The 27,528-nt window shown below is 36.2% G+C and overlaps 1 protein-coding gene across 4 annotated transcripts in view; it reads left to right on the forward strand.

The window, feature by feature from the left end:
* The window catches only part of si:dkeyp-72e1.9, a 91,241-nt gene that overhangs the window by 19,390 nt on the left and 44,323 nt on the right, over positions 1-27,528 (forward strand). Inside the window, exons 1-8 of one of the 4 annotated variants that reach the window (XM_686752.7) lie at positions 203-326; positions 2,306-2,379; positions 8,516-8,611; positions 15,450-15,519; positions 15,669-15,743; positions 23,495-23,574; positions 25,670-25,793; positions 25,915-26,056. In XM_686752.7, the coding sequence (XP_691844.3) occupies positions 259-326; positions 2,306-2,379; positions 8,516-8,611; positions 15,450-15,519; positions 15,669-15,743; positions 23,495-23,574; positions 25,670-25,793; positions 25,915-26,056 (729 nt within the window). In that variant the 5' untranslated portion in view covers positions 203-258. Of the gene's footprint in view, positions 1-202; positions 327-2,305; positions 2,380-8,515; positions 8,612-15,449; positions 15,520-15,668; positions 15,744-23,494; positions 23,575-25,669; positions 25,794-25,914; positions 26,057-27,528 lie in introns of those variants that run through there. The other 3 variants (XM_005164111.5, XM_005164110.6, XM_073944756.1) reach the window with 3 other exon arrangements.

Here is a 27,528-nt window from a genome sequence, read left to right on the forward strand (position 1 = left end):
ATATTCGTGTGGGAAACACCTGCTCCTGTCACTGTTAAACCATACCAAAAATAAATATCTATATAAAAAAACAGTACCATCAGTACTATCCCCCATTTCTGTTGCATAAGATTTAATCTGTGGGCAAAGTTGGTGATGTTTAGGATCATCTGTATTAGAGGCAGTGGCAGTGAGTGAATCATGTGTCTGCTCGCGCTGAACCGGACCTCCGCGAGGCGCTGATCACGAGAGGAATGGGCATTCGGTACTCGTCCCTGGATGCGCAGAAATCTCTTCAAAATGCCAACTTTCTCGGTCATGTACAAAGGAGCTGTCATGATTAGCAGGTAAATATGGTTGTTTTGCGATTCTGTGCAGGTTGAGCGCCGTTATGCCTCGTTTTTCTCCAGTTCATTAGTTCAGACAGCGGTAAAAAGCGCGTTCTCGAGAGGAGCGTCGACGTGTTTGACTTCACTTTGAAGGTTTTGGTGACTTTCGGGGTACTTTGTGGTGCCCGTGTGTTGTGCTCAGGTGTGTAACTTGCGAAAAAAATTTTGCGGACACAACGAGAATGAAAAACGCGAGTAAAATCGAAACAGCTGTTGCTTCATATTTTCATTTATCATGTATCGCTTACGTATTGCATTGAGTAGTTACTGTGTATAAAGAGTATGTTTGGTTTCATTTACCCGCTGTGTTTTGAAGAGCCACAACAGTGTATAGGATGTACTATTAATGTGCTCTAATCACCGGGAGATTATAATGTGTTTGTGCGTGCTCACTAAATCCATTCATACTAAACACCTCATGGAAATTACAAAACTTTGTTTAAATGTGGTTTATTATAATCATGACCCCCCAAACTTTGTGATGCTTAGGACCCTACAAAATGCTAAACCACAGCTTTCTAAATATGTGAGTATAATAACATAGTGTACATAATTATGTTAGGACAACAGGTTGTTTGCTAAATTAGTAGACATTATACTGTATAATGATTAAACTAAAAACAAAATACATCTTTAAAATGTTATCTGGATAATGTTTATTTACATTAATGGGCAGTGTGTACATAAAAGATAGCATTTTTAGTGTAATTGAAATGTTGTTTTTTTTAAGTGATATGTATAATATTCCCACATTACTGAAAATATCCCCAATAAGAAAACTAAAAAAGATAGTAATCAATATTAGTTCAGATGCAAAAACCAGTGCCATCTGAAATTTCCTTCGAAAAATTTATATTTTGGTTAATGTAGAGATATTTCACTTTAAAGACCAGGAAAATGATTTATTCTTTGCCATAAAAGTGATTTTACTGAACATACACTCAGGAGCCTGATAAAAATGCTCATTTTAGAGGAAAATTTCACATGACATTTACAGGTTTTTGTATCTAAGCTCTTCAAATACTAACTATGCTTTGATGTGTGGGTGTTTAACTAGTTAATAAATACCTTTTAAACACATTTCATATTGTTAAAAAGGCAACCATCATGATCCCTCTTAGAATTTTCTGAATCTCAAATAATAATAATAATTGAATTAATCTGCTCAATTATTGCATTAATACAATAAATTTATATATACATACATTGCATTAGGCATTTTATTAATATCATAAGTTACCAGGTTACATTTAACAGCCGTCAAAATCTTTTTTGATTTCCACTGACTCTCAGTCAGTTTTTTTGGAGTGCGCTATGTTGGGAACAGCAGACACTCTTTGTTACGTAACTCTTGTGAAGCACGGCTAGCTTGAATTTTGTGTCAGTAAGATGTCTTCGGTTTGAACCATCAAGTATGATTTCAAGGGCAAATCAGGAATTTGCTGGATTGCAATGGGAACTTGTAATCTTTCTGGTGTTAGCGCTAGTAGGTCACTGACAACAAAACACCCTTCAAGAATGACACTTTTCTGATATATTATTAAAAAAAAAATCTCATAAAAGTTCCCTCAGTTGCCTTGTTCTGTGACTTCTCATGCATGCTTTCAAATATCAGAACCACACACAGATTTTAAGGTCTTGAAAAGAGTCCATTTTTAGGAGCCTGTCCAAAGCAGGACATTCGTGGTAAATAATTAATACTGATTCCCTGCTGGAATGAACTGGTCTTGATGCTAATAACAGTCCGCAGGCTGAGTGTGTACAGCATTCACCCCACACATCAATTCACAGTGTATTTTGTTGACAATATTTCATAAATTGGGTCACAAGCTTCAAATTTAACTGACTTTTATTACCCCAAAATGTAACAAGTCTGCTATTAAGTTGCTTTTAGAGATTTATCAGTGAAATCTTCTGTTTTTCTGTGTCCTGCACAGGACACTAATGGGTCCGTATGGAGTAGATCGAGCAGTGCATTCAATGGAGTTTACAGACTGTGAGAATGGACTAGGTAAGTGGCTCCTGCAATGTTCTATCATTGTGCATTTAATGTGTTGTATACTTAACAAAACATCTTATTAAACATCTTTGATATAATTTACATTCATATTGCATTTACAGTGACACTTTACAGTAGGGTTGTATTAGTGTTCATGTTAGTTACATTTACATTTGCTACGTACTATGCATTTACTGACATGAACAATATATTCATTACAGTAAATGTAACTGTACTCAGTTGGTTTGAGTACTCTTCATTTATTAGGTTTTACTGTGCTCAAATTGCTTTTTTTAGTCAAATGTTTGAGTTACCTTAACTTTTTACAGGATTTTACAGTATATGTATGAATGAAACCCAAATGCTGCACAAAAAAGACAAATGCTAACTTTATTTGAGTGTAACAAACAACATTTATTTAACAGTTCATGTCATATTACAATTTGTAATCATTTTTATATGTAAGTGTGGCAAGCAGAATATACTTTCTCAAAAAATACTTCCCTGTATTATTCCAAAATCACTGTCTTCAATCTGTGCGGAGCTTCTTAGAAAGCATTTTTAAAAAAAGGTTTAAGACCGAAGGGGTACTAAGAATTATTCAAAACTTAAGAAAGGTATAGGGCAGCACATTTCCTATTCATTTTAATGAGGGCTATTGTACAGCACACGTCTCTGATCTCTAATGGCCATGGGGAAGTGAAACGAAGCACATGGTGGAGTCTCCGAGCAAAGCGGCGGCGTAGGTTTAGGGTACGCTTGTTTTCCAGTCTTTCAAGTCTTAGCGCTGTCTTTGTTATATTTATTCCACAGCCTGATCTGCCTCTTCACAAAAGATCAAAAACATTATTTGAAGGCAGCTCTAAGCTCCTTAAACCTGTCCTTCTTACATCCCAACTTGCACAGTCAACAATCCATTGTGTGACAAGACGATTCTGTTTTAGCAGACATTTTCGTGAATATAGACTCGGGAAGTGCTGCTCTGAACAAAAACAGCGTAGAAAAATCGAATATTTTCATATACAGATTTAAAAGTGTGACACTGTCATAAGCATTCAAGGGTTTTTCTAGGACACAGCCCTTACTTTGCTTTTATTTTAGAGTATGTGAAATATTTTGAGTTTTTTATGGATAACCAGTTTGCGGATCTTCTCATTAAAGAGTTATCTTCTTAAAGTGAATCTATTAATATGTAACACCAGCTCAAAACTCAATTAGTGCCAATATATTGTTTATCTATTAATACCAGATAAGCCTGTGGCAAAAAGAGGATATTTATTATGCCACGAATAAGACTAAACCCTTGTGACCAAAGTAATTCTAAAGCATTAAGGGATGAGTCCTTTACCATGTCTTTCTGAATGCCTGCAAATGAATCTTCAACAGGTAACAGTGTGAAAGATGCTCATCTCATTAACGGCTTTTGTGTTTTGTTGGCGTCAGAGCTCAATGCATGTTGTTTAAACAATTAAGGGGCTTATAACACTGATTTGCGCTTGCCCTTTTTCTGATAATTGATCTGACTTCCTCTCACATTGACATGTATATGTAGTGGATGTGTTTACATGAAGTGTTCATTGTGCAATCAGTTGGAAAGTTCAGTTGTTGCATGTAAAATCACCTTTATTGAGAAAAAGTGCCTTTCCTTGGTTTGAGAAGAGTGGGATAATCCATTTCTAATCTGATGTAGAAGACATGTAAGCACTTGAACTCACTGAAAACTGGAACTGGAAAGTTTTGCACACTTGCCAATATCAAAAGTTGTGATAATGCGAAGGGTGGCACTGTGGCTCAGCGATTAGCACTCTCACCTCACAGACGTTGCTGGCTGGGTCAGTTGGCATTTCTGTATGGAGTTTGCCGGGTGTTCCGGTTTCCCCCACGGTCCAAACACATGCGGTACAGGTGCATGGGAAAAGCTAAATTGGCTGTAGTGTGTAAATGAAAGACTGTGGGTTAAAGCTCCATGATATTGGAAAAAACTGACATTGCAATATTTTCATTTACTGCGATTTATGTTGCAATATAAATGCAATTTGACCAGATGACTTGAATAGCTTCGAAAGAATTAAAATTTTTAGATAAATTTGGGATTGATTGCAATTGACCTTATTTTGAGATGCATAAGTGCACTTGTTTTTGTGATTGTTTTAGAACTTTTGATTCAGTTGCCCATGGGAGAAATGACTAGGAATAATAAACCACAGAAAACAGTCAAACTACTTGCTCTACAAACAAGTATTTGCATGACTATACAGACAAAGCAGAATAATATAATAAGAAAATGTCAGTTTGCAACGTCAAGCAGCAAAGCAAGCTATTTTTAACGTCTTAAAATAAATGGAAGTGAATGAGACCGCAAGTCTTGAGTCAAAAAGATTCAAATGGCTGCGCCCGCTCGTACACAAAGAATAAGATGAGTAGTGGAGCGTTATCGGCATAAAATATTTCAAAAACGAAAAGCAAAGTTCAATACAACACAGAAAAGCTTAAAATGAACAATCATTAATGATTATTCTAGGGAGTCAACCAGTGTGCAGAAACAGAAATTAAATAAACACTGTATAACAATAACAACAACACTATATAATGTACACTGATATAACACTGATATAATATACACTTAATCTTTAAGCTACAAACATTTATTTTATTGTGCCCAAATGGTTAATTTTTTAAATGACTCCGTTATACGGTCAAGTGTAATATCTGATCGACTATAATCTTAACTACATTGCAGATCCCTGTAATGTGGCTATTGCTAACTCACACACATTGCGATATCGATGCTGAAATGATGTATTGTGCAACCCTAATGTGGGTGGTTATCCACTGTCCTCTGGACTCTCATGGCGAACATTACTAAACTAGTGGACTGCTAGTATAGATGCCTGTACAATACATGCATGCCCAATGAGTGTAAAAGGTTACATGTGTTTTTGGGTGCATTGTGTGGACAGAGTTTTTTTTTTCTATTATAAAATGAGGTTTGTTTTAAAAAATAACGCACTGGTTTAAACGCAGTCTACAGTGGAGCGATGGCAATAATACTCCTGCCTATATTGTGCATCCTCGAGGTTTGTTTACACTCTTATTTCCTGAAATCTGAGACACTGTATGGCGATAGACAGACTTGTACCCTGTTCAGAGCTGAATTCCCGGAGAACTGTTGAACCAACTGACCGCTGAGATTTCCCTCTTGTGCATTTGTCTTTGTGGTTGACCAGCTTTTTTGGGGACTTGATTGTTAATGACATTGTACAGATGAAATAATCACAGAGTTTCTGGCTGAAAAGTTTCTTAAGGCTTTCAACTGGTCAACCTATTGTCATATAGGGCCAAACTTACAAAATTAAATGTAAATATATAGATATATAAATATATTATAATTTTCCTTCCATTTCTTATTTTATGCATGTATTTAATGTATATTTTATTATTTAAAACTTTAATTATTTAATTTTAATATTTAATATACATTTTTTTATATTTATTTAAAAAAAGAATTATTCATACAAACTAATAAATTATACATATATGTTTTTATTCATTAATGCATGTATTTATGTTGAAGAGTTTCAGTTAGTTTAGAGCAGCTCACCATCTTACAAACTCAGTAAAAGCTGTAACGTTAGGCTGTCAGATTTGGTCACCTAACTATATTCCAGGATCCATATTAACATGAAGAACTGAACGAATTTGAAAGTTTACTGACTTTTGATCAGTTTTTTTCTTTCAATTATCTCATTGAAGTTTTTTATACTGTGCTTTATAACGTGTATGTAAACAACTATACTTTAAAAACTGCTCTTTTACTCTTGTTGGGATCTCTTCAAATAGGAATAAGCAATGACCTCGAAATGTAGAAAATTGTAGGTTGTTCTCTGATGAATCTCCACTTAAGGTAAATCTGCTAAAAATACTTTTAATCTCTATACCTTTAACCTGAGAGGTGTAAAGCAGGATTCCTATATGTTTGACCGAGTGCAGCACAGCATTTACATCACCGGAAGAAAAGGATTCTGTCTCCTGATAAAAGTTGAGCTTACTGTTGCGTACTTGACTCCACTTAATGATCTCAGGAGGATGCAAACCTAATGCTCTAAAAGTGGAAGTTCCTATGTGTGTAATACTCAGATGTGAATACTGACCACAAATCCTGACTTTATAGGGAATCATTTGAACATAAGCTCTTTAAGGCTTCACTTATCTTACTGGAAATCAGACACAAATGGGAGCACACCTACAGTAGGTCAGCTTAGGGTTCAGTACTAGGTCATCATATATTCACATTTGGTGGAGTTTCCTTACCACACTGACCAGTAATACAGTGCCCACTGCTCTTTGATGCTTTTCAATGATTTTTTTGTTCTTTTATTTGATCAAATAAAATTGAATACATTTTTTTATTGTATTTTAACTATTTAAAATTAGATATAAAATAAAAAATAAGATATAAAATAAGATAAAATATACATTTTTGAATTCATCTTATTGTATTTACTCATTTATTTTAATAACAATTTACTGTTATTAATGCTATTAAATTGCTGCATAATACTTGGAAATCGTGATGCACTGTCACTTTTTTTCAATATACTGCATTATTGTAAAAATAAAAGTGTTTATTTATTAAACTTTTGAACTGTTGTGTATACAATGCAATGTATAACCATGACAGACTGAAAGTTTACCGTTTGGATGTGTTTTCAAGGCATTTCAACAGAGTTTAAAGCATTCAAGTACAAAAGAAAAGCACATTTGTAACTTTAATGAAGATTAATTTGACTGAATTATTAATTCAGTGAGGAATATTGCCACGATCACCAGCGATCCAGCCTGTGCAAATCACTAACAGACTACAAATCTGCTGGCATATGTACTATAAGTTCCGGTCATGCAAAACACACACACACACACACACACACACACACACACACACACACACACACACACACACACACACACACACACACACACACACACACACACACACACACCTACTTCAAGTCTTCATTGATTACACTCCAACAGTTGATGCTGCTCAAATACTGGTTACACACACATGTATACGGCTCACTTTGAGACACTCATGGCTTAGTTATGTTGTTTGTAAAAATTGCAATGCAGTTTCCTTGCTTTATCTTGTCATGTTTTTGACCCTCGCTTTGTTTTGTTTATGTTCCTTGCTTCCTGCCTTTTTGCCATCCGCCTGTTTATTGACTTCTAAATTATGACCTTTGCTTGCCTGACCATTCTCAATAAACCTGCATTTGGATCCGCACCCCTGTTGTCAGCGCCACTTCACATTATAAATGTACAGTGTTCTATTATATTTTCTTGTTCAGTTGCTGCACCTGAATACTGTTTAACTCTTTGGAAAAACACAAACAACAGTTTTTATTAACTTTTTCTTTGTTCTGTTGTAATTGTTTTCGCTTGCAAAATGTTTATTTTTATCTATGATTCATAAACATACAAAAAAAAATCTAAATTAAGGATTTCTTTCTGAATAGAGCTATTCATGCTATCCGGTGAAATTGTATTCATATCGCAATATAAATAGCAGAGAAACAAAATATACTGGAATTTTCAAATATCATGCAGCTCTAAACTGAAGTATATGTTATAATTGAATCATTATAACCAAGTAGACATATATAAATAATGTTATATATTTAAAACATCATTCATGTAGTACATCTAAAGCTTGCTAGTTAATCAGTTGTTATATGAAAGTCAGAATGTTTTTTAACTCAAATGTCTCAGATCTCAAAAAACACATGAGAGTTTAAATCTCTTTCAGCGGGCATCAGGTAAAGCTGTCTATTGTTTATGGTAAATACAGTATGACAAATCTGTATTTAATCATCTTTTGTTTGGACAGAGAAAGGAGGAATCGTAATCTGTTTGGTCAGAAAACAATAGTCAATGTTCAGAACATTTATTTTACTGTCACCTGTAATCTGATTGTCAGTATGTCGTGAAAGTGCACTGGCATTTGCCAGATCAAAATGGCCATGCAATCCTGTAATATGGTTTCCGTATTTTGCTTGCCTGTATAAACACTTTATCAATGGCTAAACAAAAGTATGAAACGATACTGTTCTGCATGGCCTTAGTGAAGCATGCTTTGTCTCTTCTTTAGGAATCAAAGTGATCGGAGGTGTGAAAGAACTAACAGGAGAGGAATATGGTGTTTATGTGAAGAGGATCTTACCTGGTGGCCTTGCTTCCAGTGATGGTAAGTTTAATCCAATATATATTTTATACATAGCTTGGGTTATTGGCTTACACATTTGTGCAGGTGGTGTCCTAAGATCAGTTTATATAGTCTTATGTGAGTTTGAATTCCATGCTGATCCAGGCTAGTTTATGCTGTGATGCTGCTTGAGTTGTCATACAAACATAATCATATCATTTACAAAAAATGTTTGGTCCTACGCCTTTCACAGATAATAAATACAAATGCACTTGAATTATTGTGTGCTGTTTAGATGTGGAGAGATTTTAATCAGCGTACGAAAAAAAGTTTTTGAAATAAATCACTATATATCTTGGCTTTAATTCATAAATTAGTAAAAGTTTTATTTGTAACTTCTAATTTAATTGTGAATTGCATTGATTTGTTGTATACAGATAACATCTGCTGGCCACATTTTTTTGCAGTGGTGAAAAAGGTGAAAAACTGCCTTTTTGTCACCTGAAAAAAAAGAGCCTCTGTTTGTGCTCAAAAACTAACTTACCATTTATAAAGTGTAATTAAAACGATCCCAAAATTTAAAACAGATATGGGTCAAAAATATCTCTGTGATTGTGTTTTTTTATATTTAAAAAGTCAAGCAATACTACAGAGCCAGAGTGCTGTTTTCCTAAATATAACCTCAGTTTGCATACTGATTTTATAACAGGTCATTAAACAAGAATTTACAGTATAGATGATTTACATTTAAGAAATTTAAACCTAAATGTCTTGTGAAGTGCTTTGAAATATGTATTTTTATTCGATGTATGACGCAATGTCAACCGAAATACGAATATAGGGTGGGACATTGAGTATCTCCTCCTCTTTTAAAAAAAAAACAGCCAATATTGTTTTGTTTTATCACTGCTCAGCCAGTGAGGGTGGTTGAACTCAATTGCATCAAATGAAAAGCAAATGAGAAGCACCTTAAAGGGGTCGGGGCAAGTCATACTAGAGAGCATTTGATTGGTTATGATGTGATGAGAAACTGTAGTGTGAGATGACGTGAATAAAATCCATTTGGGCAGAAGTGACAAACTTCTAGCTTTACATGTTTATATCAGCTTTATATCTTTTAAAAGCAAATTTTGTCACTTATTTAGGGCATCCTAAGATCTTAGATAAACTAAAAATGAATAATACTGATACTAACTAAAAAAGTTTCTTTTTTAATTTATGGGACCATAAAATTACAAACTCTACAGGTAATACAGTAGCATTTTTTAATACAATACAAAAGTATATATTATTTAAATATTTAAGAATAGTATAAAATTATTTGTACCTGAATATTCTAATAAAGGGCGATGCGGTGGCGCAGTAGGTAGGGCTGTCACCTCAGAGCAAGAAGGTCGCTGGTTCGAGCCTCGGCTGGGTCAGTTGGCATTTCTGTGTTGAGTTTGCATGTTCTCCCTGCGTTTGCGTGGGTTTCCTCCGGATGCTCCGGTTTCTCCCACAGTCCAAAGACATGCGGTACAGGTGAATTGGGTAAGCTAAATTGTCCGTAGTGTATGAGTGTGAATGAGTGTGTATGGATGTTTCCCAGAGATGGGTTGCAGCCGGAAGGGCATCCGCTGTGTAAAACATTTGCTGGATAAGTTGGTGGTTCGTTCAGAGGTGGCGACCCCAGATTACTAAAAGAAATAAGCTGAAAAGAAAATGAATGAATGAATTAATATTCTAATATAAGAAGAAACCTTTGACAGAGTCGGACAGTTTAATAAAAAAAATAATTTTTTAACAGTAAAACAAAACTTTTGAGTCCAGTTAGCCAGCAGGAAGTTCAAATCTTTGACCAGTGCATTATTTCATCTCCAGTACATTCAACCATTTTCCTAATGACCAACATGAATCATCCTCATTATTAAATGATTATAAAAAAGCATCTACTGTGATTAAACATTTAAACCATATCATAATTTGAGGCCATAATTCAAACGCGCAGACACAAACTTGAAAGGAAACCATGTCAGTGCAGCTGTTTACATTTCTGCGAAACAGATTGTGTTGTCTGACTGCGTATACCTCTGCTTAAGTCTCTCACGTGTGAAGGGGAGTTTAGCATCATCCCTGTGCTTAGAGTTAATGCTCCTGACGGACTGGAATTAGAGGCTGTCTCCCATTCTGCTGCTGTCGAGCACGGGCTATATGGCAGCTTATATGGGCGCATGCGCTTTGCCAAGGCTTTGCTTGTTTTTTACCCTCGCTCACAGACAACTCACCATTCAGAGATTTTAGCAAGCATCCTGGCTGCTTTCTTCAGTTTGGTGGAAATACAAATAAAGCATGGTGGCATTTACCAGGTAAACGTGTGTTTGGAGGAAATTGAGACAGCTCTTCACAGTCTCCGTTATGCAGGCTGATTGTAAAATGTGACACTAGAAAAGTGGTATTTGGATGAAGTGCTCAGACACAGTGTAGGGCACAGGTGACCCCTTTGAGACTTTACAGCTTGTTTCTTTCTGGAGTTGAACTGTTCTGACAGCATCTCACTGAATGAATGTAGACGTACACCTGACCTATATATGAGCTGTTGTTGATTTGTCCTGCGGAACTGAAAAAGACTGTCACAACTCGATAGCACCTGAAAAGTTGATAAATATTGGCACGAAGCAGTTTGAACTCTTAATAATGATCATCTGTTAAACCATCTGTAAAAGGATTTTAGTCATTGTCAACAGCACCGAAGTCAAGTTCACATCAAGGTCACCTTATAATTACCTTGGCACAACAAAGATTAATTATTTAGCTGCTGGTGTTTTCAGTACTAAAATTACTTAAGCAAAAATCTAATGATTGTACATACCCGGGGTGGCTAACCCTGTTCCTGCAGAGCCACCTTCCTGCAGATTTCAGTTGCAACCCATAACAAACACACCTGAACCAATTAATTAGGACCTGAACACCACATGATAATTACAGGCAGGTGTGTTTGATATGGGTTGCAACTGAAATCTGCATGAAGGTTCTGCTCTTCAGGAACAGGGTTGGCCACCCCTGGTATATACTGTCAGTTGCAACTCAGGCTTATTGTGAAAATGTACCCTCATTTACATATCTGGAGAGTGCGAATTATGTAGCCAGAGCTGCTTATGGCTGCCTTACTTAGGCTACGTTCACACTGCGAGGCTTAGTGCTCAAATCTGATTTTTTCTCAGATCTGATTTTTTTTGCATGGCTGTTCACACTGCTCTCATAAATGTGGCCAATATCAGATTTGCAGTGTGAACAGATCATGGTCCTTAACTGACCCACATGCGCAAAAGTGCATTACGGAGAGAGCACAAAATGTATAATTGTGCTGCATGAGTAAGCATGTTGTCAGATCATGCTTATATGATTATTACCCTTTTCACAGACAACCGTGGTGTATTTCATAAATTGTAAATGATTATTCTGCTACTACTAATGTGTATTTCGGCATTTGAGACCTAAAATAAGTCTCCTGTGATAAAAAAAAACACTGATCGTTTGTGATTTATGACAAATACCGTGTATGGCACTCTGATCACCGGTGTAGTGAACTCATCAAGGGTTAATGAGCAGCCGCAGACTGAGCTGTGAAGGCGAAGTTGGTTTTCTCTGTTTGCGTTGTTCTTTAATTTTACTTCGTTCTAAACAGCAGATACATGCAGAAGGGGGGGTTGGGTGCTCGAGCACCTGCCTTTTTTTCTCTTGAAGAGAAAGTTCTTCCTTATTTGCACACGGATCCCCTATCCGCAACACCCATGACGCTTTTCAGCTTTACGATCAACCCATGCCTCAATCGTTAACCAGATTTGTTAACTACCACCAGTTATGCCTTAAAAATCTTTTTCAACATGAAAAAACAACTTTTTGTGGTAAAGTAATTGCCCTGTGTGTCATTCTATTGTGCTGCTGAGGAGCAGATGATGTTAGCTGCACAGAATGATGACGCATCTAGCGCAAAGATTGTGTAAAAGTCACATGAAATCCGACATAACCGTTCACACTGCGGTCGCATTGCAAAACATCAGATCTGTGTCTGATTTAAGACTAAATATGAAAGTGGCACAGATCTGACCTGAAAAGATCAGATTCCATGCGGTTTGGGCTGTTCACACTGTCATCACCTGAGTCACATGAGGGGGGAAAAAATCAGATTCGTGCCACATTTGCCTGCAGTGTGAACGTAGCCTTATTTAAAATAATAATAATAATAATTCCTTACATTTATATAGCGCTTTTCTGGGCACTCAAAGCGCTTTACACAGTGGGGGTAATCTCCTCATCCACCACCAGTGTGCAGCATCCACCTGGATGACGTGACGGCAGCCATTTTGCGCCAGACCGCACACCACACACCAGCTGATTGGTGGAGAGGAGACAATGATGCAGCCAATTGAATATGGGGATGGTTAGGAGGCCATGATGGACAAAGGCCAGTGGGCAGATAACCCCTACTCTTTTTCGAAGAACATCCTGGGATTTTTAACGACCACAGAGAGTCGGGACCTCGGTTTAGCATCTCATCCGAAAGACGGCGCTCACTGAGCAGTATAGCGTTCCCGTCACTATACAGGGGCATTAGGACCCACACAGACCGCAGGTTGGGCGCCCCCTGCTGGCCTCACTAACACCACTTCCGGAAGCAACCTAGCTTTCCCATGTGGTCTCCCATCCAGGTACTGACCGGGCGCAGCCCTGCTTAGCTTCAGTGGGCGACCATGTGAGAGTTGCAGAGAGCTAGCTGCCGGCGAAAATAAACGCCACGCATGCTGCTAATAACGAAAACACCAGCAGTTGTTTTTAGGAAAGAAGGAGGGTAGGTCAATCGATCAATCAGTCAGTCAGTCAGTGGCTTCTGGTGGATTTACGTGAGCAGAGCAGGCACAAATGGCACTTGCGAAAGAAATTTATTGCAAAAAGCGTACACAGCAGCCTCTGGTGGATAGGAAAAAAAAACTGCAAATAAATGTACGTCCAGGGATATATTTTCCGCTGTCCAGAAACGTATACAGGGGTCATTCATCATAAACCTGGGTTGCTTCAATAAATATAACTATTTTTGTAAATCAGTTGAATTGTGGTCATTTAAAATTATTTTTAAAATAAGACACTTATTCTCATCAAGGCTACATTCATTTGGTCAGACAAAATACAGTGCAGCATTACTACAATTTAAAATAACTTCTTTTTTAGTATAGTTAATATATATATATATATATATATATATATATATATATATATATATATATATAATATATATATATATATATATATATATATATATATATATATATATATATATATATATATATATATATATATATATATATATCATAGATATATACACTAGATATCGCATAGGGACCCTGAGCATGCGTCAATAGCGCCGCCACATTGGTACAGTGCTCCCAGGACAAATGTCATTCAACCGCACTAGTCAAAACAGTGTTATTACGTGAAGATGCGGGACTTTAGCGCTGTCTACGGGTAGTAACGAGCAAACAAAGAAAATTAAGCACAAAGGCAGAACATTTCATAGGTAATATTAAGTTTTTTTCTGTTTTTGTATGTTCTGAACTTTTGTGCTAATCAGGTAACGTTATTGAGGATAATCAGTCACTTACTGCATTCACCATACGGCAAAGCAGCTCCAACTCGCACTAAACACTCGGCTTATGCTAGTTTTGTTGAATAAAATCAGCAAACAATGCAAAAGAAATATGACAACGAGATGCTGCGCTGCCAGAAACTTAAATTATTGTCAGCTAACGTTAGTGGAAGAGTCGTTCGGGGGATTTATTCACAAACGAATCGCTCCCTCCGTCAGTATGAGAAGTGAAAGCAGGAGAGGAGCTGTGTTACAGGACACGGATTATTTTAAATTTAACAAGAAGGGTTAATAGTACATTTCTGTACACACAAACACAAGCTTTTTGTCAGGAATGCCCGTGCGGTCACTGATCCATCAATGTAGAAAAGTGATGTAAAATTATAATTTTCGTAATTAGAAAAAAAAAATTACATACTAACATCCAGGAAAACTCTCGATCATAGATATATGTGTATATGTGTATATCTCTGGCTTTGGATGGCGACAGTCCTCCACTGTACCTTGGTCTCGCATTCATTTCAAAGGAGCGCTACCCTGTAGCAAGATGGCGGCGCTATTGACGCATCCCGTCCAATAGACAACAATAGGCCAGGCGACATCTAGTGTATATATCTATGTATATGTATATATATATATATATATATATATATGATTGCAATAAATAAGTATCGTTGACGGTTAGGAAGAATAAAAAACTGATTATTTAAAATAGAAATCTTTTAAAACATCATTAATGTTTTACTGTGACCTTAGATTAATGTAAGAAAGGTGGTAACAATTTACTCTAAGCTTTAGAATACCAATCAAATTTTCTGTCCCTTTGCCCCTGTCACATAATAGTGATGCGGAGAGAAAAATTTTATGCAACTTTGCTTCAGTCTGATGTACTGTAAGCGATGAATAACCTTAAATTGGACCAACTGAAGTCTACTATTGATTGAACAGGACTGTATCATCTCCTCCATGCATTTATATGTCTTCAGAAAGCTCAGCCCCTGAGTCTTTCTCCCAGGCAGCTTTGAACCTTTTAGTGTGAGCTGCAATTTAGATTAATTAGAACTATTATTACAGATTAAAATAAATAAATTATATTTTACTATATTTTGAAATATTTTAAAAAGTGTTGTGTAGTGAATGAGACAAAAAGTATTAAAAAAACTATGCTATTATGCTACTCCAGTTTTAGCCTATGTCAGTAAAGCAAATGATGTAACAATGCCATCTTTAAAGCTTTTTGTGTTGTGAATTGTTTCTTAGGAAACCTGCAGCCTGGAGACCAAATCCTGGAAGTGAACGGCGAAAGCTTGATTGGCGTGACAAGTGAAAGGTATGGGTTTTCATTCCTTGTTTTCATCATTAAATTGTTATTTCATTATGCCTGTATGAAAATGCATCAATGATTTGTTTAGTTCTTGCATTTTTAACAGATAAGCCATTTTAACCTAGCCACTAATGTTTTACTTTTGTTAATTTTAGAGCGGTGGACATTCTCAGAGCAGCATCTTCAACCAATCACATGCGCCTTCTCATAGCCAGAGATGAGGAAGCCAGGTAAGCCATTGATCATAAAATCAAACAATCACATTATGATTTTTAAAAATAACTGAATGAACTTTGATTTAACTAAAGCAGCGCAGCCAAAAAAGCATTTCAATCATTTATTCGTTTATTTCTGTTTTTTGTTTGGTCAAGTAAACGTGGGCTTTGTAGACAAACATAAGAGACATCTTTCAAAAACATTCAAAATCCTACAGACCTCAAACGTTTGAACTCTATTTATCTGTAAATAATCATTAAAATGATTTGCCTCATTAAGTTTGATCACATTTAAACCAAACACGTGCAATCATTTAGACACTCTCATCCACTGATGCAGATTTAGGGACGTCTGACCTGAGTATCTTTCATTTGAATGTCCACCCCTTAGAAGACATGGTAAATAATTCAACGAAAGCTGAATAATTTTGTTCATAAACTAGATCTGACTGAGTATTGGCAGTGCATAAGAGTCTCTTGGCGTGCTATTCAGAGATGAGCTTCTGGCCTGCAGGCCCCCAAAATGCTTTCATCCACTGTTCACATTCCCCGCTAGATAAAAGCAGCATTCCTGTTGATGGTGATGCTAGTGAGCTTTTCAATGTCTAAAAGCTTTTGACTTACCAACTTATTTGCTGACTTGTTTACTTTCTTACTTACCTTTTTGTTTACTTACTTACTTGATTAATCATTTACTTACTTTCCTACTTATGTATTTACTTCTTATTTACTCACATACCTACTAATTTGCTGACTTATTTAGTTTCACATGGTTTCTGCTACATTCATTCATCCATAGCGGGGCGCCACGCCAAAATTGATCCCGCTACGGCTACAATACAGCTTTTCATTCAAAACATTCAGCCCTGTGTTTTTTAAAGCGGGTGATAATTGCACCAAAACGTATTTGTGCGAACATTTCTTTAACCGTAGTGCTGTGCATCATTTGTTTAACCCTTCAAGGTTACATGCTAACTGGCTGACTGGCTGACTGACAGGTGCGTGATGCGAGAGGCCAGCAAACGCGACGTATAGACAATTTCACTTTACTTCAGGATGCATTTATACTGCTCTGTAGGTCATTCATAAATATTCCTATCAAATTTAATAAATGTTGGAGACATACTTGTTACATAAGCGCACTAAATCGCACTTCAGGAGCGTTTATTTGAGAGCGCACAAGAAGATCTGCGCTTGAGCAGAGTATATTTGTGGGGATGTCCAAGAAGTGTCCGAGGAAATCGGTGCACAAGCAAAGAGATTTGCATGCTCTTAGGCTATTACATAAATGCGATCTTCACTTGTAATACTGCGCTCACAACACTTGTCATTGAAATAACGCCACAGGTAGTTGGTAGATCAGTGTAAAAAATGCCTGCCACCACAGCTGGAAAAAATCCTAGAGGAAACACTCCTTTCCTATATATGTATTGATTTACTTACCTACTTTCTTATTTAGGTACTAACTTACTTATTTACTTCACTTATTTAGTTTTTTTTTTTTTATCTACCCACTTCTCACGTCAAGTGATTGGAAAACCTTTTTTCAGGCATGAACATATAACTTCATTTTATTCTTTTTGGATTTCTTTTTTTTAGTAATTTAAAGCTGAGTTTTGTCATTTTTGTGATAGTAGTGTCACGCAGCAAAATGACAGCAAAATTACAAACTTAGACATATTTTCTAGCAACCTTGCATACTCCACTCATTCTCACTATACAATCCTTTTCATATTTTAAAAAGCAAGCATTAGCTGTTAAATTAAACAAAGTTTAACTTTATGTGCATTGTGATTATAATGAAAAGGTTCTGTACTTTATTGTACACTTTATTGCTGTTTTTAAAATTAATTTATAAGGAAAACAAGCAGGAAAGAAAAGAAATATGTCATGGAACAAGAAATTGATATAATATATATATATATGTTAATCATTTTGCCAATGCCTCAGTGTGCTTTAAGCTTGTTTAGATTTGTAATCAACATCAGATGAAAATTATTGTGTTAAACATATGACTCCATATAAGGATAAAGTCTAGATATGACACAGCTGACATCAATATAGCATCATTTTTTGTATTAACTGTATAACAATAAATTATATTTTTACAGTATTGTAATGGTTGGGATGGGAGTAGGCATTAATAAAATACAATGTAATAAACAACTTCAATAATACTCGATGCAACTACTGTTTTTTCATTACTGTGACATTTGGGTTAAGGGTTGTCGTAGAGTTAGACATTAATAAAATATAATAAATGGGAAATTTAATAAATAATATAAATAATTCTCGTTAGGGGCTGCAAGGTGGCGCAGTCGGTAGCACATTTGCCTCACAATAAGAAGGTCACTGGTTTGAGACTCTGCTGGATCAGTTGGCGTTTCTGTGTAGAGTTTGCATGTTCTCTCTCTGTTGGCGTGGGTTTTCTTCAGGTGCTCCGGTTTCCCCCACAAGTCCAAAGACATGCAGTACAGGTGAATTGGGTAGGCTAAGTTGGCCGTAGTGTATGTGTATGAATGGGTGTGTATGGATGTTTCCCAGTGATGGGTTGCAGCTGAAAGGGCATCTGCTACATAAAACATATGCTGGATAAGTTGACGGTTCATTCCGCTGTGGCATCCCCAGATAAATAAAGGGACTAAGCCAAAAAGAAAATGAATGAATGGATAATTTTCGTTAACTTCCGGCTGCAACCGTATCTGATCTAGCAACAACTCCATATAACGTTATTTATCAGGGCTTTGCATATGGATAGCGACAACTTAGTAGCGTGTGAAATACATTCTCACAAGTTCATGTTACATGCATTTTTTGGGGGGGGCAAATGAGCATTCGTAACCTTGCATGTAGAGAGTGCTCTTAAGAGCAAAGATGCATTGTTATCGGGAAACCCAGCCCTGAACTGGCACTGGCAGTACAGGGATTGTATGAATGAAAGTAAAAGGCATCCTGCATTGCATTTGTGGAGACACAGAGGGAGCATGAGTGAGCGAGAATGAAAACAGACACATGGTTTAAGCCATGATGAGATGAGTCCTTGCGTCTCCATGCTTTAATCTGCGTTCTGCCCTTAACCAATGTGCACTGAGGGGATTACGCCTCTGCCTCCATGCAAAGACCTCCGCTGCCTTCACCCGCATATCAACAACCTGGAAGTCTTCAGGGACCGAAAGACTGAGCGCAGCGTTTTTTAGGCTTTTTGTTTGTGTTTTTTTTCTGAGCAAGATGGATTTGAATGAGCATGGTGTTTATTGAGACAACACTCAAGTCTTTTAGAGTCGGCTTCTTACCATATGCATCGCAACCTTGGGTGACCTCCTCCCTCTAATCCCCAGTGATAACCCATCCTGAGGACGGAGGAAAAGGAGCAAAAAGCTCTTTATGCCTTGCATCATGCGCTTCAAAAGCTGAGTGCACCTGGATATTTGGGACTTAGTATAAATATGAATCAGCTATCTGTATATAGTAGAGCTGTCAACGAACTGGAGGAATACAAATAAACAAATGCAAAGCAAACTAATTCCATCACTAAATTAATATCCACAGACTTGTCACCATTGTTCAGGAGGTGACAGTATGAGAATATGTGACATACGGGACATATGACATTGGAAAAGCAAAAAAAAAAAGTCAGTTTGCCTAAAACACTTCCATTGCACTTACTGAAGATCACTGGACATTTATTAGTACGCAACCAAAATTACATCTGTGGAACAGGGTAGATAATCGATGACATTTAACATCTGGGCCTTTTAACTTTATACATTTAACAAGTAATAGATTATAAGGTAAAATATAAAAAGATAATAAAAATAGAGGATCTGTTTCCTTAAACTAGATTGTCATGTATTTCTTTATTTCAACACTACATATTTACAGTTAAATCCTATATTTAATTTTATTTATTTATTTTATTTAAGCCACACAGGCTTATTGTGTAAACGTATATCTGTATACATTTCTTGAAAGTTTGAATTATGTAGCCAAAGTTTTTTAAATGAACTGTACAGGGTGGTATAATGCCGCTGATGGCTTCTGTTTTGTTTAATGCTTACCAGCTGACCGGTTACCTCTGTGTGGAAGGCTTTTTTTGGCATTACCATTTTGCCTAGTAGCTTGCCGCGTACATCGGTGTACTTGACAGAAGGAGTTGATCACAATGACAAAGTTTAAGTCTAGTGAAGAATGATTGCAGAAAGCAGGAAAAGCAAAAAATAAAATAAACAAGTAAATAAAAGGGAAAGAATGTGGTAAGATCTGAAAACATAAAAATCAAGTAGGCTGTGAGGGCTTTTCTTTTTCTGGATTGCTATTGAAAACATTATTGCTTGGGTTTAGGTAAAGAGGTGGGTTGGGTCATCGGTTGGACAGTCAGTCAGTCAGTCAGTCAGTAGACAGTGGATTTATGTGAGAACAGCAGGCTCAAATGGCACTCGCGAGAGAAATTAGAGATCTGCCAAAGCATACACAGTGGCCTCTAGTGGATTTGCGAAAACAAAAACTGCAAAAAAGTACCCCCTGGAGTGTATTTCACATTCTCCAGAAATGTATACAGGGGTACATATCAATAATGAGCCTGGGTTGCATTTAAATGGCATGATTAGGATTATGCTCGATTATGATTAACATGATTAATTTTTTTATCGATCAAAAATCCTAATATATAGTAATTACTGAATGTTTGGTTGTGCTTTGAACCCTGTGGCTGTGCATTATGGATAAAACAAGCATAGAGCAGCTTTAAAATGTCTATGGTGACACTCGAGGACACCTGCATGTAGGTAAAGAGGCCAGTGGCTGAGGCTGGGCACCAGTACATTATGAATGCATGTCCATTACTGAAAATGATTTGAGTCCAGTGACCGGACATTACTGTTGACCTATATGTGACAATCAAGAGGTGTCTAGGGAAAAATGGCCTGGGATGAAGGCTAAGGGAATATTTAAATAGATTATAGAAAGTGCCCAGTCTAACTAAAGAGAACTCAGCATGTTTTTTACTCAGTAGGCTGATCTGAAAATGACTTTTCATCGCTTTATCTTTCAGTAACAGTACCAGTTTATTATTTCAACTTTTAGTACTGGATCTAATTTATTTCAGCACATCCCAAAGATTTATATTATTGGATTGAAGTCTGGTGTGTTTAGTGAACTCACTATTCATGTTCAAGAAACTTTGGAACTTTGTGACATGATGGGTATTCCTGCTGAAAGTAGCCATCACATGATTCACAGTGGTCATGACGAGATGGACATGGCCAGCAGTGATACTTAGTCTTTTTGTCTTTCAATCGGCTTGAAACTGTCATCAACAAAACATTTCACCCACCAAACCTAAGCTCAATGGATAATATAATTTTTTTCCAGAACATTCTTTGTAAAGCATTTTCTTAAATAGTCAATTCATATAAGCATTCTCTACATGCCTAATTGTGTTGATTTTTCAGATTTTTTATGTTGGTATTTGCATCGTATATGACTATATACTGTAATCGGTCAAACTTTATTTTAAGGTGCAATACTTGCTATTAATAAAATAATAACTAAGACGATTAGCCCAATAAGGTACTAATTTAATGCTTATTAATAGTTTTAAGCTGGGTTTAGGTATTGGGTAGGATTAAGAAAAATTATTTTATAAGTACTGTGCAAAGTAACACTAATATATTAATAATTGGGATTGGTACTTAAAATATTAAATATAAACATTGGGGCAAAAAAGTTTTGTAAAAAAGTATTTAGTCAGCCACTGATTCTCCACTGCAAGTTCTCACACTTAAAAAGATGAGAGAGGCCTGTACGTTTCATCATACCTCAACTATGAGAGACAAAATAAGAAAGACAAATCACTTTGTAGAATTGTTAATGAATTATGCTGCGGTCAAATAGAGTTTGAGCGTGTGGAATTCTGTCGTACAGCACTGCGAAAAAGGGTGGTATTAAACAAAACGATTAGACATTTAAAAAAGTGAGCAATTGGTCCATATTTTGAATTTCCATTAAATAAGTATTTTGTCAACATTTTTGGCTCTCAGACACCTGTAACTCTTTGAAGAGGCTCCTCAGTCCTCCACTCGTTACCTGTATTAATGGCATCTGTTTGAACTTGTTATCAGTGTAAAAGACACCTGTCCACAACCTCAAACAGTCACACTCCAAACTCCACTATGGCCAAGACCAAAGAGCTGTCAAAGGACACCAGAAACAAAATTGTAGACATGGGAAGATTGATTCTGCAATAGGTAAGCAGCTTGGTATGAAGAAATCAATTGTGGGAGCAATTATAAGAACATGGAAGACATACAAGACCACTAATAATCTCCCTTGATCTGGGCCTCCACACAAGATCTCACCCGGTGGGGTCAAAATGATCACAAGAACTGTAAGCAAAATCCCAGAATCACACAGGAGGACCTACTGAATGACCTGCCGAGAGCTGGGACCAAAGTAACAAAGGCTACCATCAGTAACACACTGCACTGACAGAGACTCAAATCCCGCAGTGCCAAACATATCCCCCTGCTTAAGCCAGTACATGTCAAGGCCCATCTGAAGTTTACTAGAGAGCATTTGGATGATCCAGAAGAGGACTGGGCGAATGTCTTATGGTCAGATAAAACCAAAATAGAACTTTTTGATAAATACTGAAATTGTCATGTTTGGAGAAGAAAGAATGCTAAGTTGCATCCAAAGAACACCATACCTACTGTGAAGCATGAGGGTGGAACCATCATGCTTTGTGGCTTTTATGCATGGGGACCAAATGACTGATCTGTGTAAAGAAAAGAAAGGAATATCTTGAGATTTTGAGTGATAACCTCCTTCCATAAGCAAGCTCATTGAAGATGAATTGTGTCTGGGTCTTTCAGCATGACAACGATTTCAAACACTTCACCCGGGCAACGAAGGAGTGGCTGCGTAAGAAACAGTTCAAGGTCCTGTACTGGCCTAGCCAGTCTTCAGACCTCAACCCCATAGAAAATCTTTGGAGGGAGTTGAAAGTCCATGTTGCCCAGCAACAACCCTCAAAAAATCACTGCTCTTGAGGATATCTGCATGGAGAAATCTGTCAAAGTACCAGCAACCATGTGTAAAAATCTTATGAAGACTTACAGAAGACTTGAGATTAAATTTTGTTATTGACCAAATACTTATTTTTCACCATAATTTGCAAATAAATTCTTTTTTGATTTATTTTTATTTTTATCTCTCATAGTTGAGGTATACCTTCGATTAAAAGTTAGACCTCTCATCTTTTAGAGGGAGAACTTGCACAATTGGTGGCTGACTAAATACTTTTTTGTCCCATTGTATATATAAAGTGTTACCACTTAACATACAGTAGAACACACATACACACACACACACATTTATATAGTAGCCAGAAAAAAAAAACACTAAGAAAGATAATCAGTTTTAGATTTTAAAGACCTGAAATTACATTTCAAACATTGGTCATGCCTTTTCCTCATTGTAATGATGCGACAAATTTTAATCACTGATCTCAGCACTCTAGAGAGGATTTATATCTGCTTAGAGCATATTTTGATTGTGTGGATAACATTCTGGAGACCTTCACATTCTGTCCTAAAAAAACTAACATGATATTATTTGGAATAGTTGAAGCTATTCTTACATAATCTGGGAGAAGTAAGGACTGTTATGTCATGCAGGTGTTCAAGGTTTTCTGTGTGATATTATTAGTTTTTTTTGTTGTCTTGGTTGGTTGGATTATTAATATTTTCTCTTTTGTCTTTGCGTAGGCGAGAATTTGCAGAGCTTCTTGAAAAGTACGGCTCAAATGGCAGCACAGGATCTACCAGGAATTCTCCAATTCAGCATAGTAGGTTTCTGTTTCTCACACATAATTTAAAGCCATGTAACTCAATCATTTTTGTGCTCGAGTTTACTAGAATGTCTTTCTTTCCTAACCTCACATAACAAAGGTTATGAGATGCTGATTCATGGAATATGATCCCCCCAAAATGGCTTAGAACAGGAAAGGGAAATCATTTTTATAATGATTTCACTACTACATTGATACGCATTCTCAAATGTAAAACTGAAGTGTTTTTGGAGTCAAGTCAATTATTATTCTAATGTTTGGAGGAGAAACAAATCAGCCCTTGAAAATGGCTTAAGACAGCGCATTTGTCCATTATGCAATTTTGAACATCTGTTTCTGCCGGAGGAAAGACACTCCACAAGGATGAAGCTTGTGCTCAGTCTTATCCGTGCACTCTCTTCAGTGTAGAAAATTCTAATGATGTAACTTGCTTTAAGCACTGCAGCCTTTAATTTTAAAGTGCAAATGAGACAGAGCTTTGCAGGAACTATGGTCAGAACTATGGGCTTCCTCTGGACACTTTTTGTAAGTTTCTCAGACTTCAGTTTGCTGAGAAGCTCAGTATGAGTGTTATATTTCAATATATAGCTTGTTTAAAGCTAATTTCTGTGCTGTGTCCAAAATCCCCAACCACTCAAGTATGTACTACATTTGAAATAATTTAAATTTACTACACAACCATTAGAAAAGTACTTTCTGTATAGTATGAATTTCAGTAGCATGAATGGAGCTCGGACACGCTATATCCTCCATTTGTCATTATAACGTGACTTATACCCACGTCAGTTGCATCGCTTCACTGCCATTCATAGATTTTATTGCGTGGCATAATAGCATAGCGTACATTGTATGCACACTTCATAATCTCGCCGTAAGCAATAGGTCATCTGGGTATTTCTTGCTTACTGTTTTTCGAACACTACTGTATGTATCTGGATGTTTTAATATACGTAAAAACCTAATTTAAAAATGTATATACTGTTTTAATATACTATATAGTTTGGAAGTATGTGATTTAGACCACAGCCATAGTTTTTTTTATATTGCAGTTGGTTTATATTTTATTATTATATTTTTTATAAGAGTTGGATACAAAATAAATTCCAAAAAAAGTCTTTCAATTTTAGCTTATTTTCCAGGTTTAAAGGTGTTTTTTTCCCTCAGGGATAGAGTATTCCAGTCTAAAACATTTTATAAAATGTCAAGCAAAGTGTCATGGATTTTAAAGGCTCTTCATGGAGCTGTTAATGCCAGATAAGAACTTGATTTTTTCTTTCTATAGTTCTTATATAAACTTGGATAATTATAATCTTGTCAAATTTGACACTAAAATTGTCATTGGTGGAAAGAGTACTGAAAAATCATACTCATGTAAAAGTACCATTTCTTGCCCAAAAATGTAGTGCAAGAAGAGTAAAAGTATCTGTTGTTAATGTTACTCAAAGTATGACTAGAAAGTAGCCCTTTTAAAAGTACTCAAGAGTAGTGAGTATTCAGTAGAATGCTGTGAAAAGCTGATGCATTTACATTTAATTTGTGCAGGAATGTGTAAATGTAAAATTCTGTACTGCAATTAGACATTATGTAAGGCGATTTGGCTATTTCAGTCATCATAAAGTAAACATCCGCCATATTCTCATCAGTAACATGCAGTCTAAACAGTCTGTGGGTCATTGTGTGTACAGATTTTGCACATCTTCTTGTACACTTTTAATACTTCCAAATGGTTTGCTACTATCAAAAAGTACCAATGTCTTAAGGTTGTTCAGTATGGTGCGGTTTATTTTCTATGTGTGATTTGATTGGATGGGAATCACAGGACTGATGTGTCTACTTTAGCCAATCCCCATAGACAAAAAAAAATAAAGTAGTGACTGCGGGTTGAAGGAAGGTAGTGGAGTAAAAATTACTGATACAGTACTAATAATGTCAAGGGAAAGCAAAAGTACACAATTTCTAACTACTTTGTAAAGCACAATTCCTAAGAACAACTACTCAGTTATAGTAATTTGAGTCTTTGTAATTTGTTACTTTACACCACTGAAAATCAGACACTATGTAATCCCTAAATCTTCATTTTTTTATGCTAAAGCAGGCAGATATTTGGACAGCACATCATCAGGGTCTTCATCAAGATCTCAAAGTCCTTTATTGCTTAGTCCTGCTGGATCTCAGAACAATTATAACAACACCGGACCTTTGCTACGCTCCTTAAGGTACTTAGAACTAATGGTTTAATATAATAAAGTTTATTTTTGGAATCATATTATGTATATTGACATGTGGCCTCATGTTACAGTATATCATGTTTATGGTTGTGTGTGTGTTTGGTTTCAGTCACCCAGGTGAAGGGGTGATTCAGCTGATAACAGTGGCTCGCTCCTGCAGTTTGGGTATCACCATCGGCGGTGGCTCCAACAGACCTGATGGCCCTGCAGTTTTTATCCAGGAAGTGCTGTCTGGAGGAGACTGTCATCGGGTGAGAGAAAGATTCTTTTTAACTGAAGTAATAGTTATATTTGCTGAACAATTAATATTAGTATTTGCAAAAGCCGGCGACGCGGTGGCACAGTGGGTAGCACTCGCGCCTTACAGCAAGAAGGTCACTGGTTCAAGCCTCGGCTGGGTCAGTTGGCATTTCTGTGTGGAGTTTGCATGTTCTCTCCACGTTTGCATGGGTTTCCTCTGGGTGCTCCATTTTCCCTCACAAGTCCAAAGACATGCGGTACAGCTGAATTGGGTAAGCTAAATTGTCTGTGTGAATGAGTGTGTATGAATGAGAATGTAAGGGTGTTTCCCATGAGTTGCAGCTGGAAGGGCATCTGCTGCGTAAAATATATGCTGGATAAATTGGCGACTCATTCTGCTGTGGTGACCCCTGATTAATAAAGGGACTAAGCCAAGAAGAAAATGAATGAATGAATCTGCAAAAGCCAGGTCGCAATTCTTTCCCAACCAGCAATTTTTTTTCAAGCCTCACAAAATATTGTATAATATTTCAGAATATTTGTAAACAGTTAATATATCAAAAAAAAAAAAAAAACAGTTCCTGTCTTTAAACAAAGAAAAAAAGCAAGAATGTTGGTACCAAATCAATTTAATTTAATTTAATTTAATTTAATTTAATTTAATTTAATTTAATTTAATTTAATTTAATTTAATTTAATTTAATTTAATTTAATTTAATTTAATTTAATGTAATTTAATTTAATTTAATTTAATAGTAAATTAAAGTAGTTAATTTAAAGTAAAATACTGATGTATTACACAATTTTATACACAATTTTGTCCAACAAATAGTTCGGATTGAATTGACAAAAAAAGACTATTTTGAGATAAAGCTTGTACATTTGCACATCTCTTCATGTTTTTTTTTCATTTTGTTCTAAAATATTATGCTGCATTGATTTATGTGCAGTTTAGGGTTTGATAATCATCATTTCTGTTTATTTGATGACTATGGATTTGGCCTATTCTTTGACGTCTATTGGATTTTCACTGACAGCCCAAATTTAAGCTTGTTTTAGCCAAGATGACTATGTTTAGACGTCTATTAGACATCTATTAAAAACAAAAAATGCTTGCTGGAATATGGCCATATATCATATATGATTTGTGTGGGTTAAATGAACTTCAATGTAAATGGTATGCTCTGAAACACTAATTGCTGCACTGGGATCTTGTCAGTTTGCAAACAGAATTTTAATTCTTTATCTTAACGACATCGGGTTGGTAAAGAGCCACAATATACACATTTGTCAGCAGAATTTGACTAAACAGGATGTTGCTACAATTTTAATTTGTTAAATATTGAGTGTGTTTACGTGCCTGTTCCTAAACCAATTACACTTATTAAGCCGGCAGTGCGTGTGGTCGTGTAAATGCGTTAAACAGTTTTTCCTTATCGGCGTAAGGTCTTAAACATCTTAACCTTAAACCGATCGACACTGG

Source organism: Danio rerio, chromosome 3 (genome assembly GCF_049306965.1).
Source record: "Danio rerio strain Tuebingen ecotype United States chromosome 3, GRCz12tu, whole genome shotgun sequence".
Taxonomy (NCBI): Eukaryota; Metazoa; Chordata; class Actinopteri; order Cypriniformes; family Danionidae; genus Danio; species Danio rerio.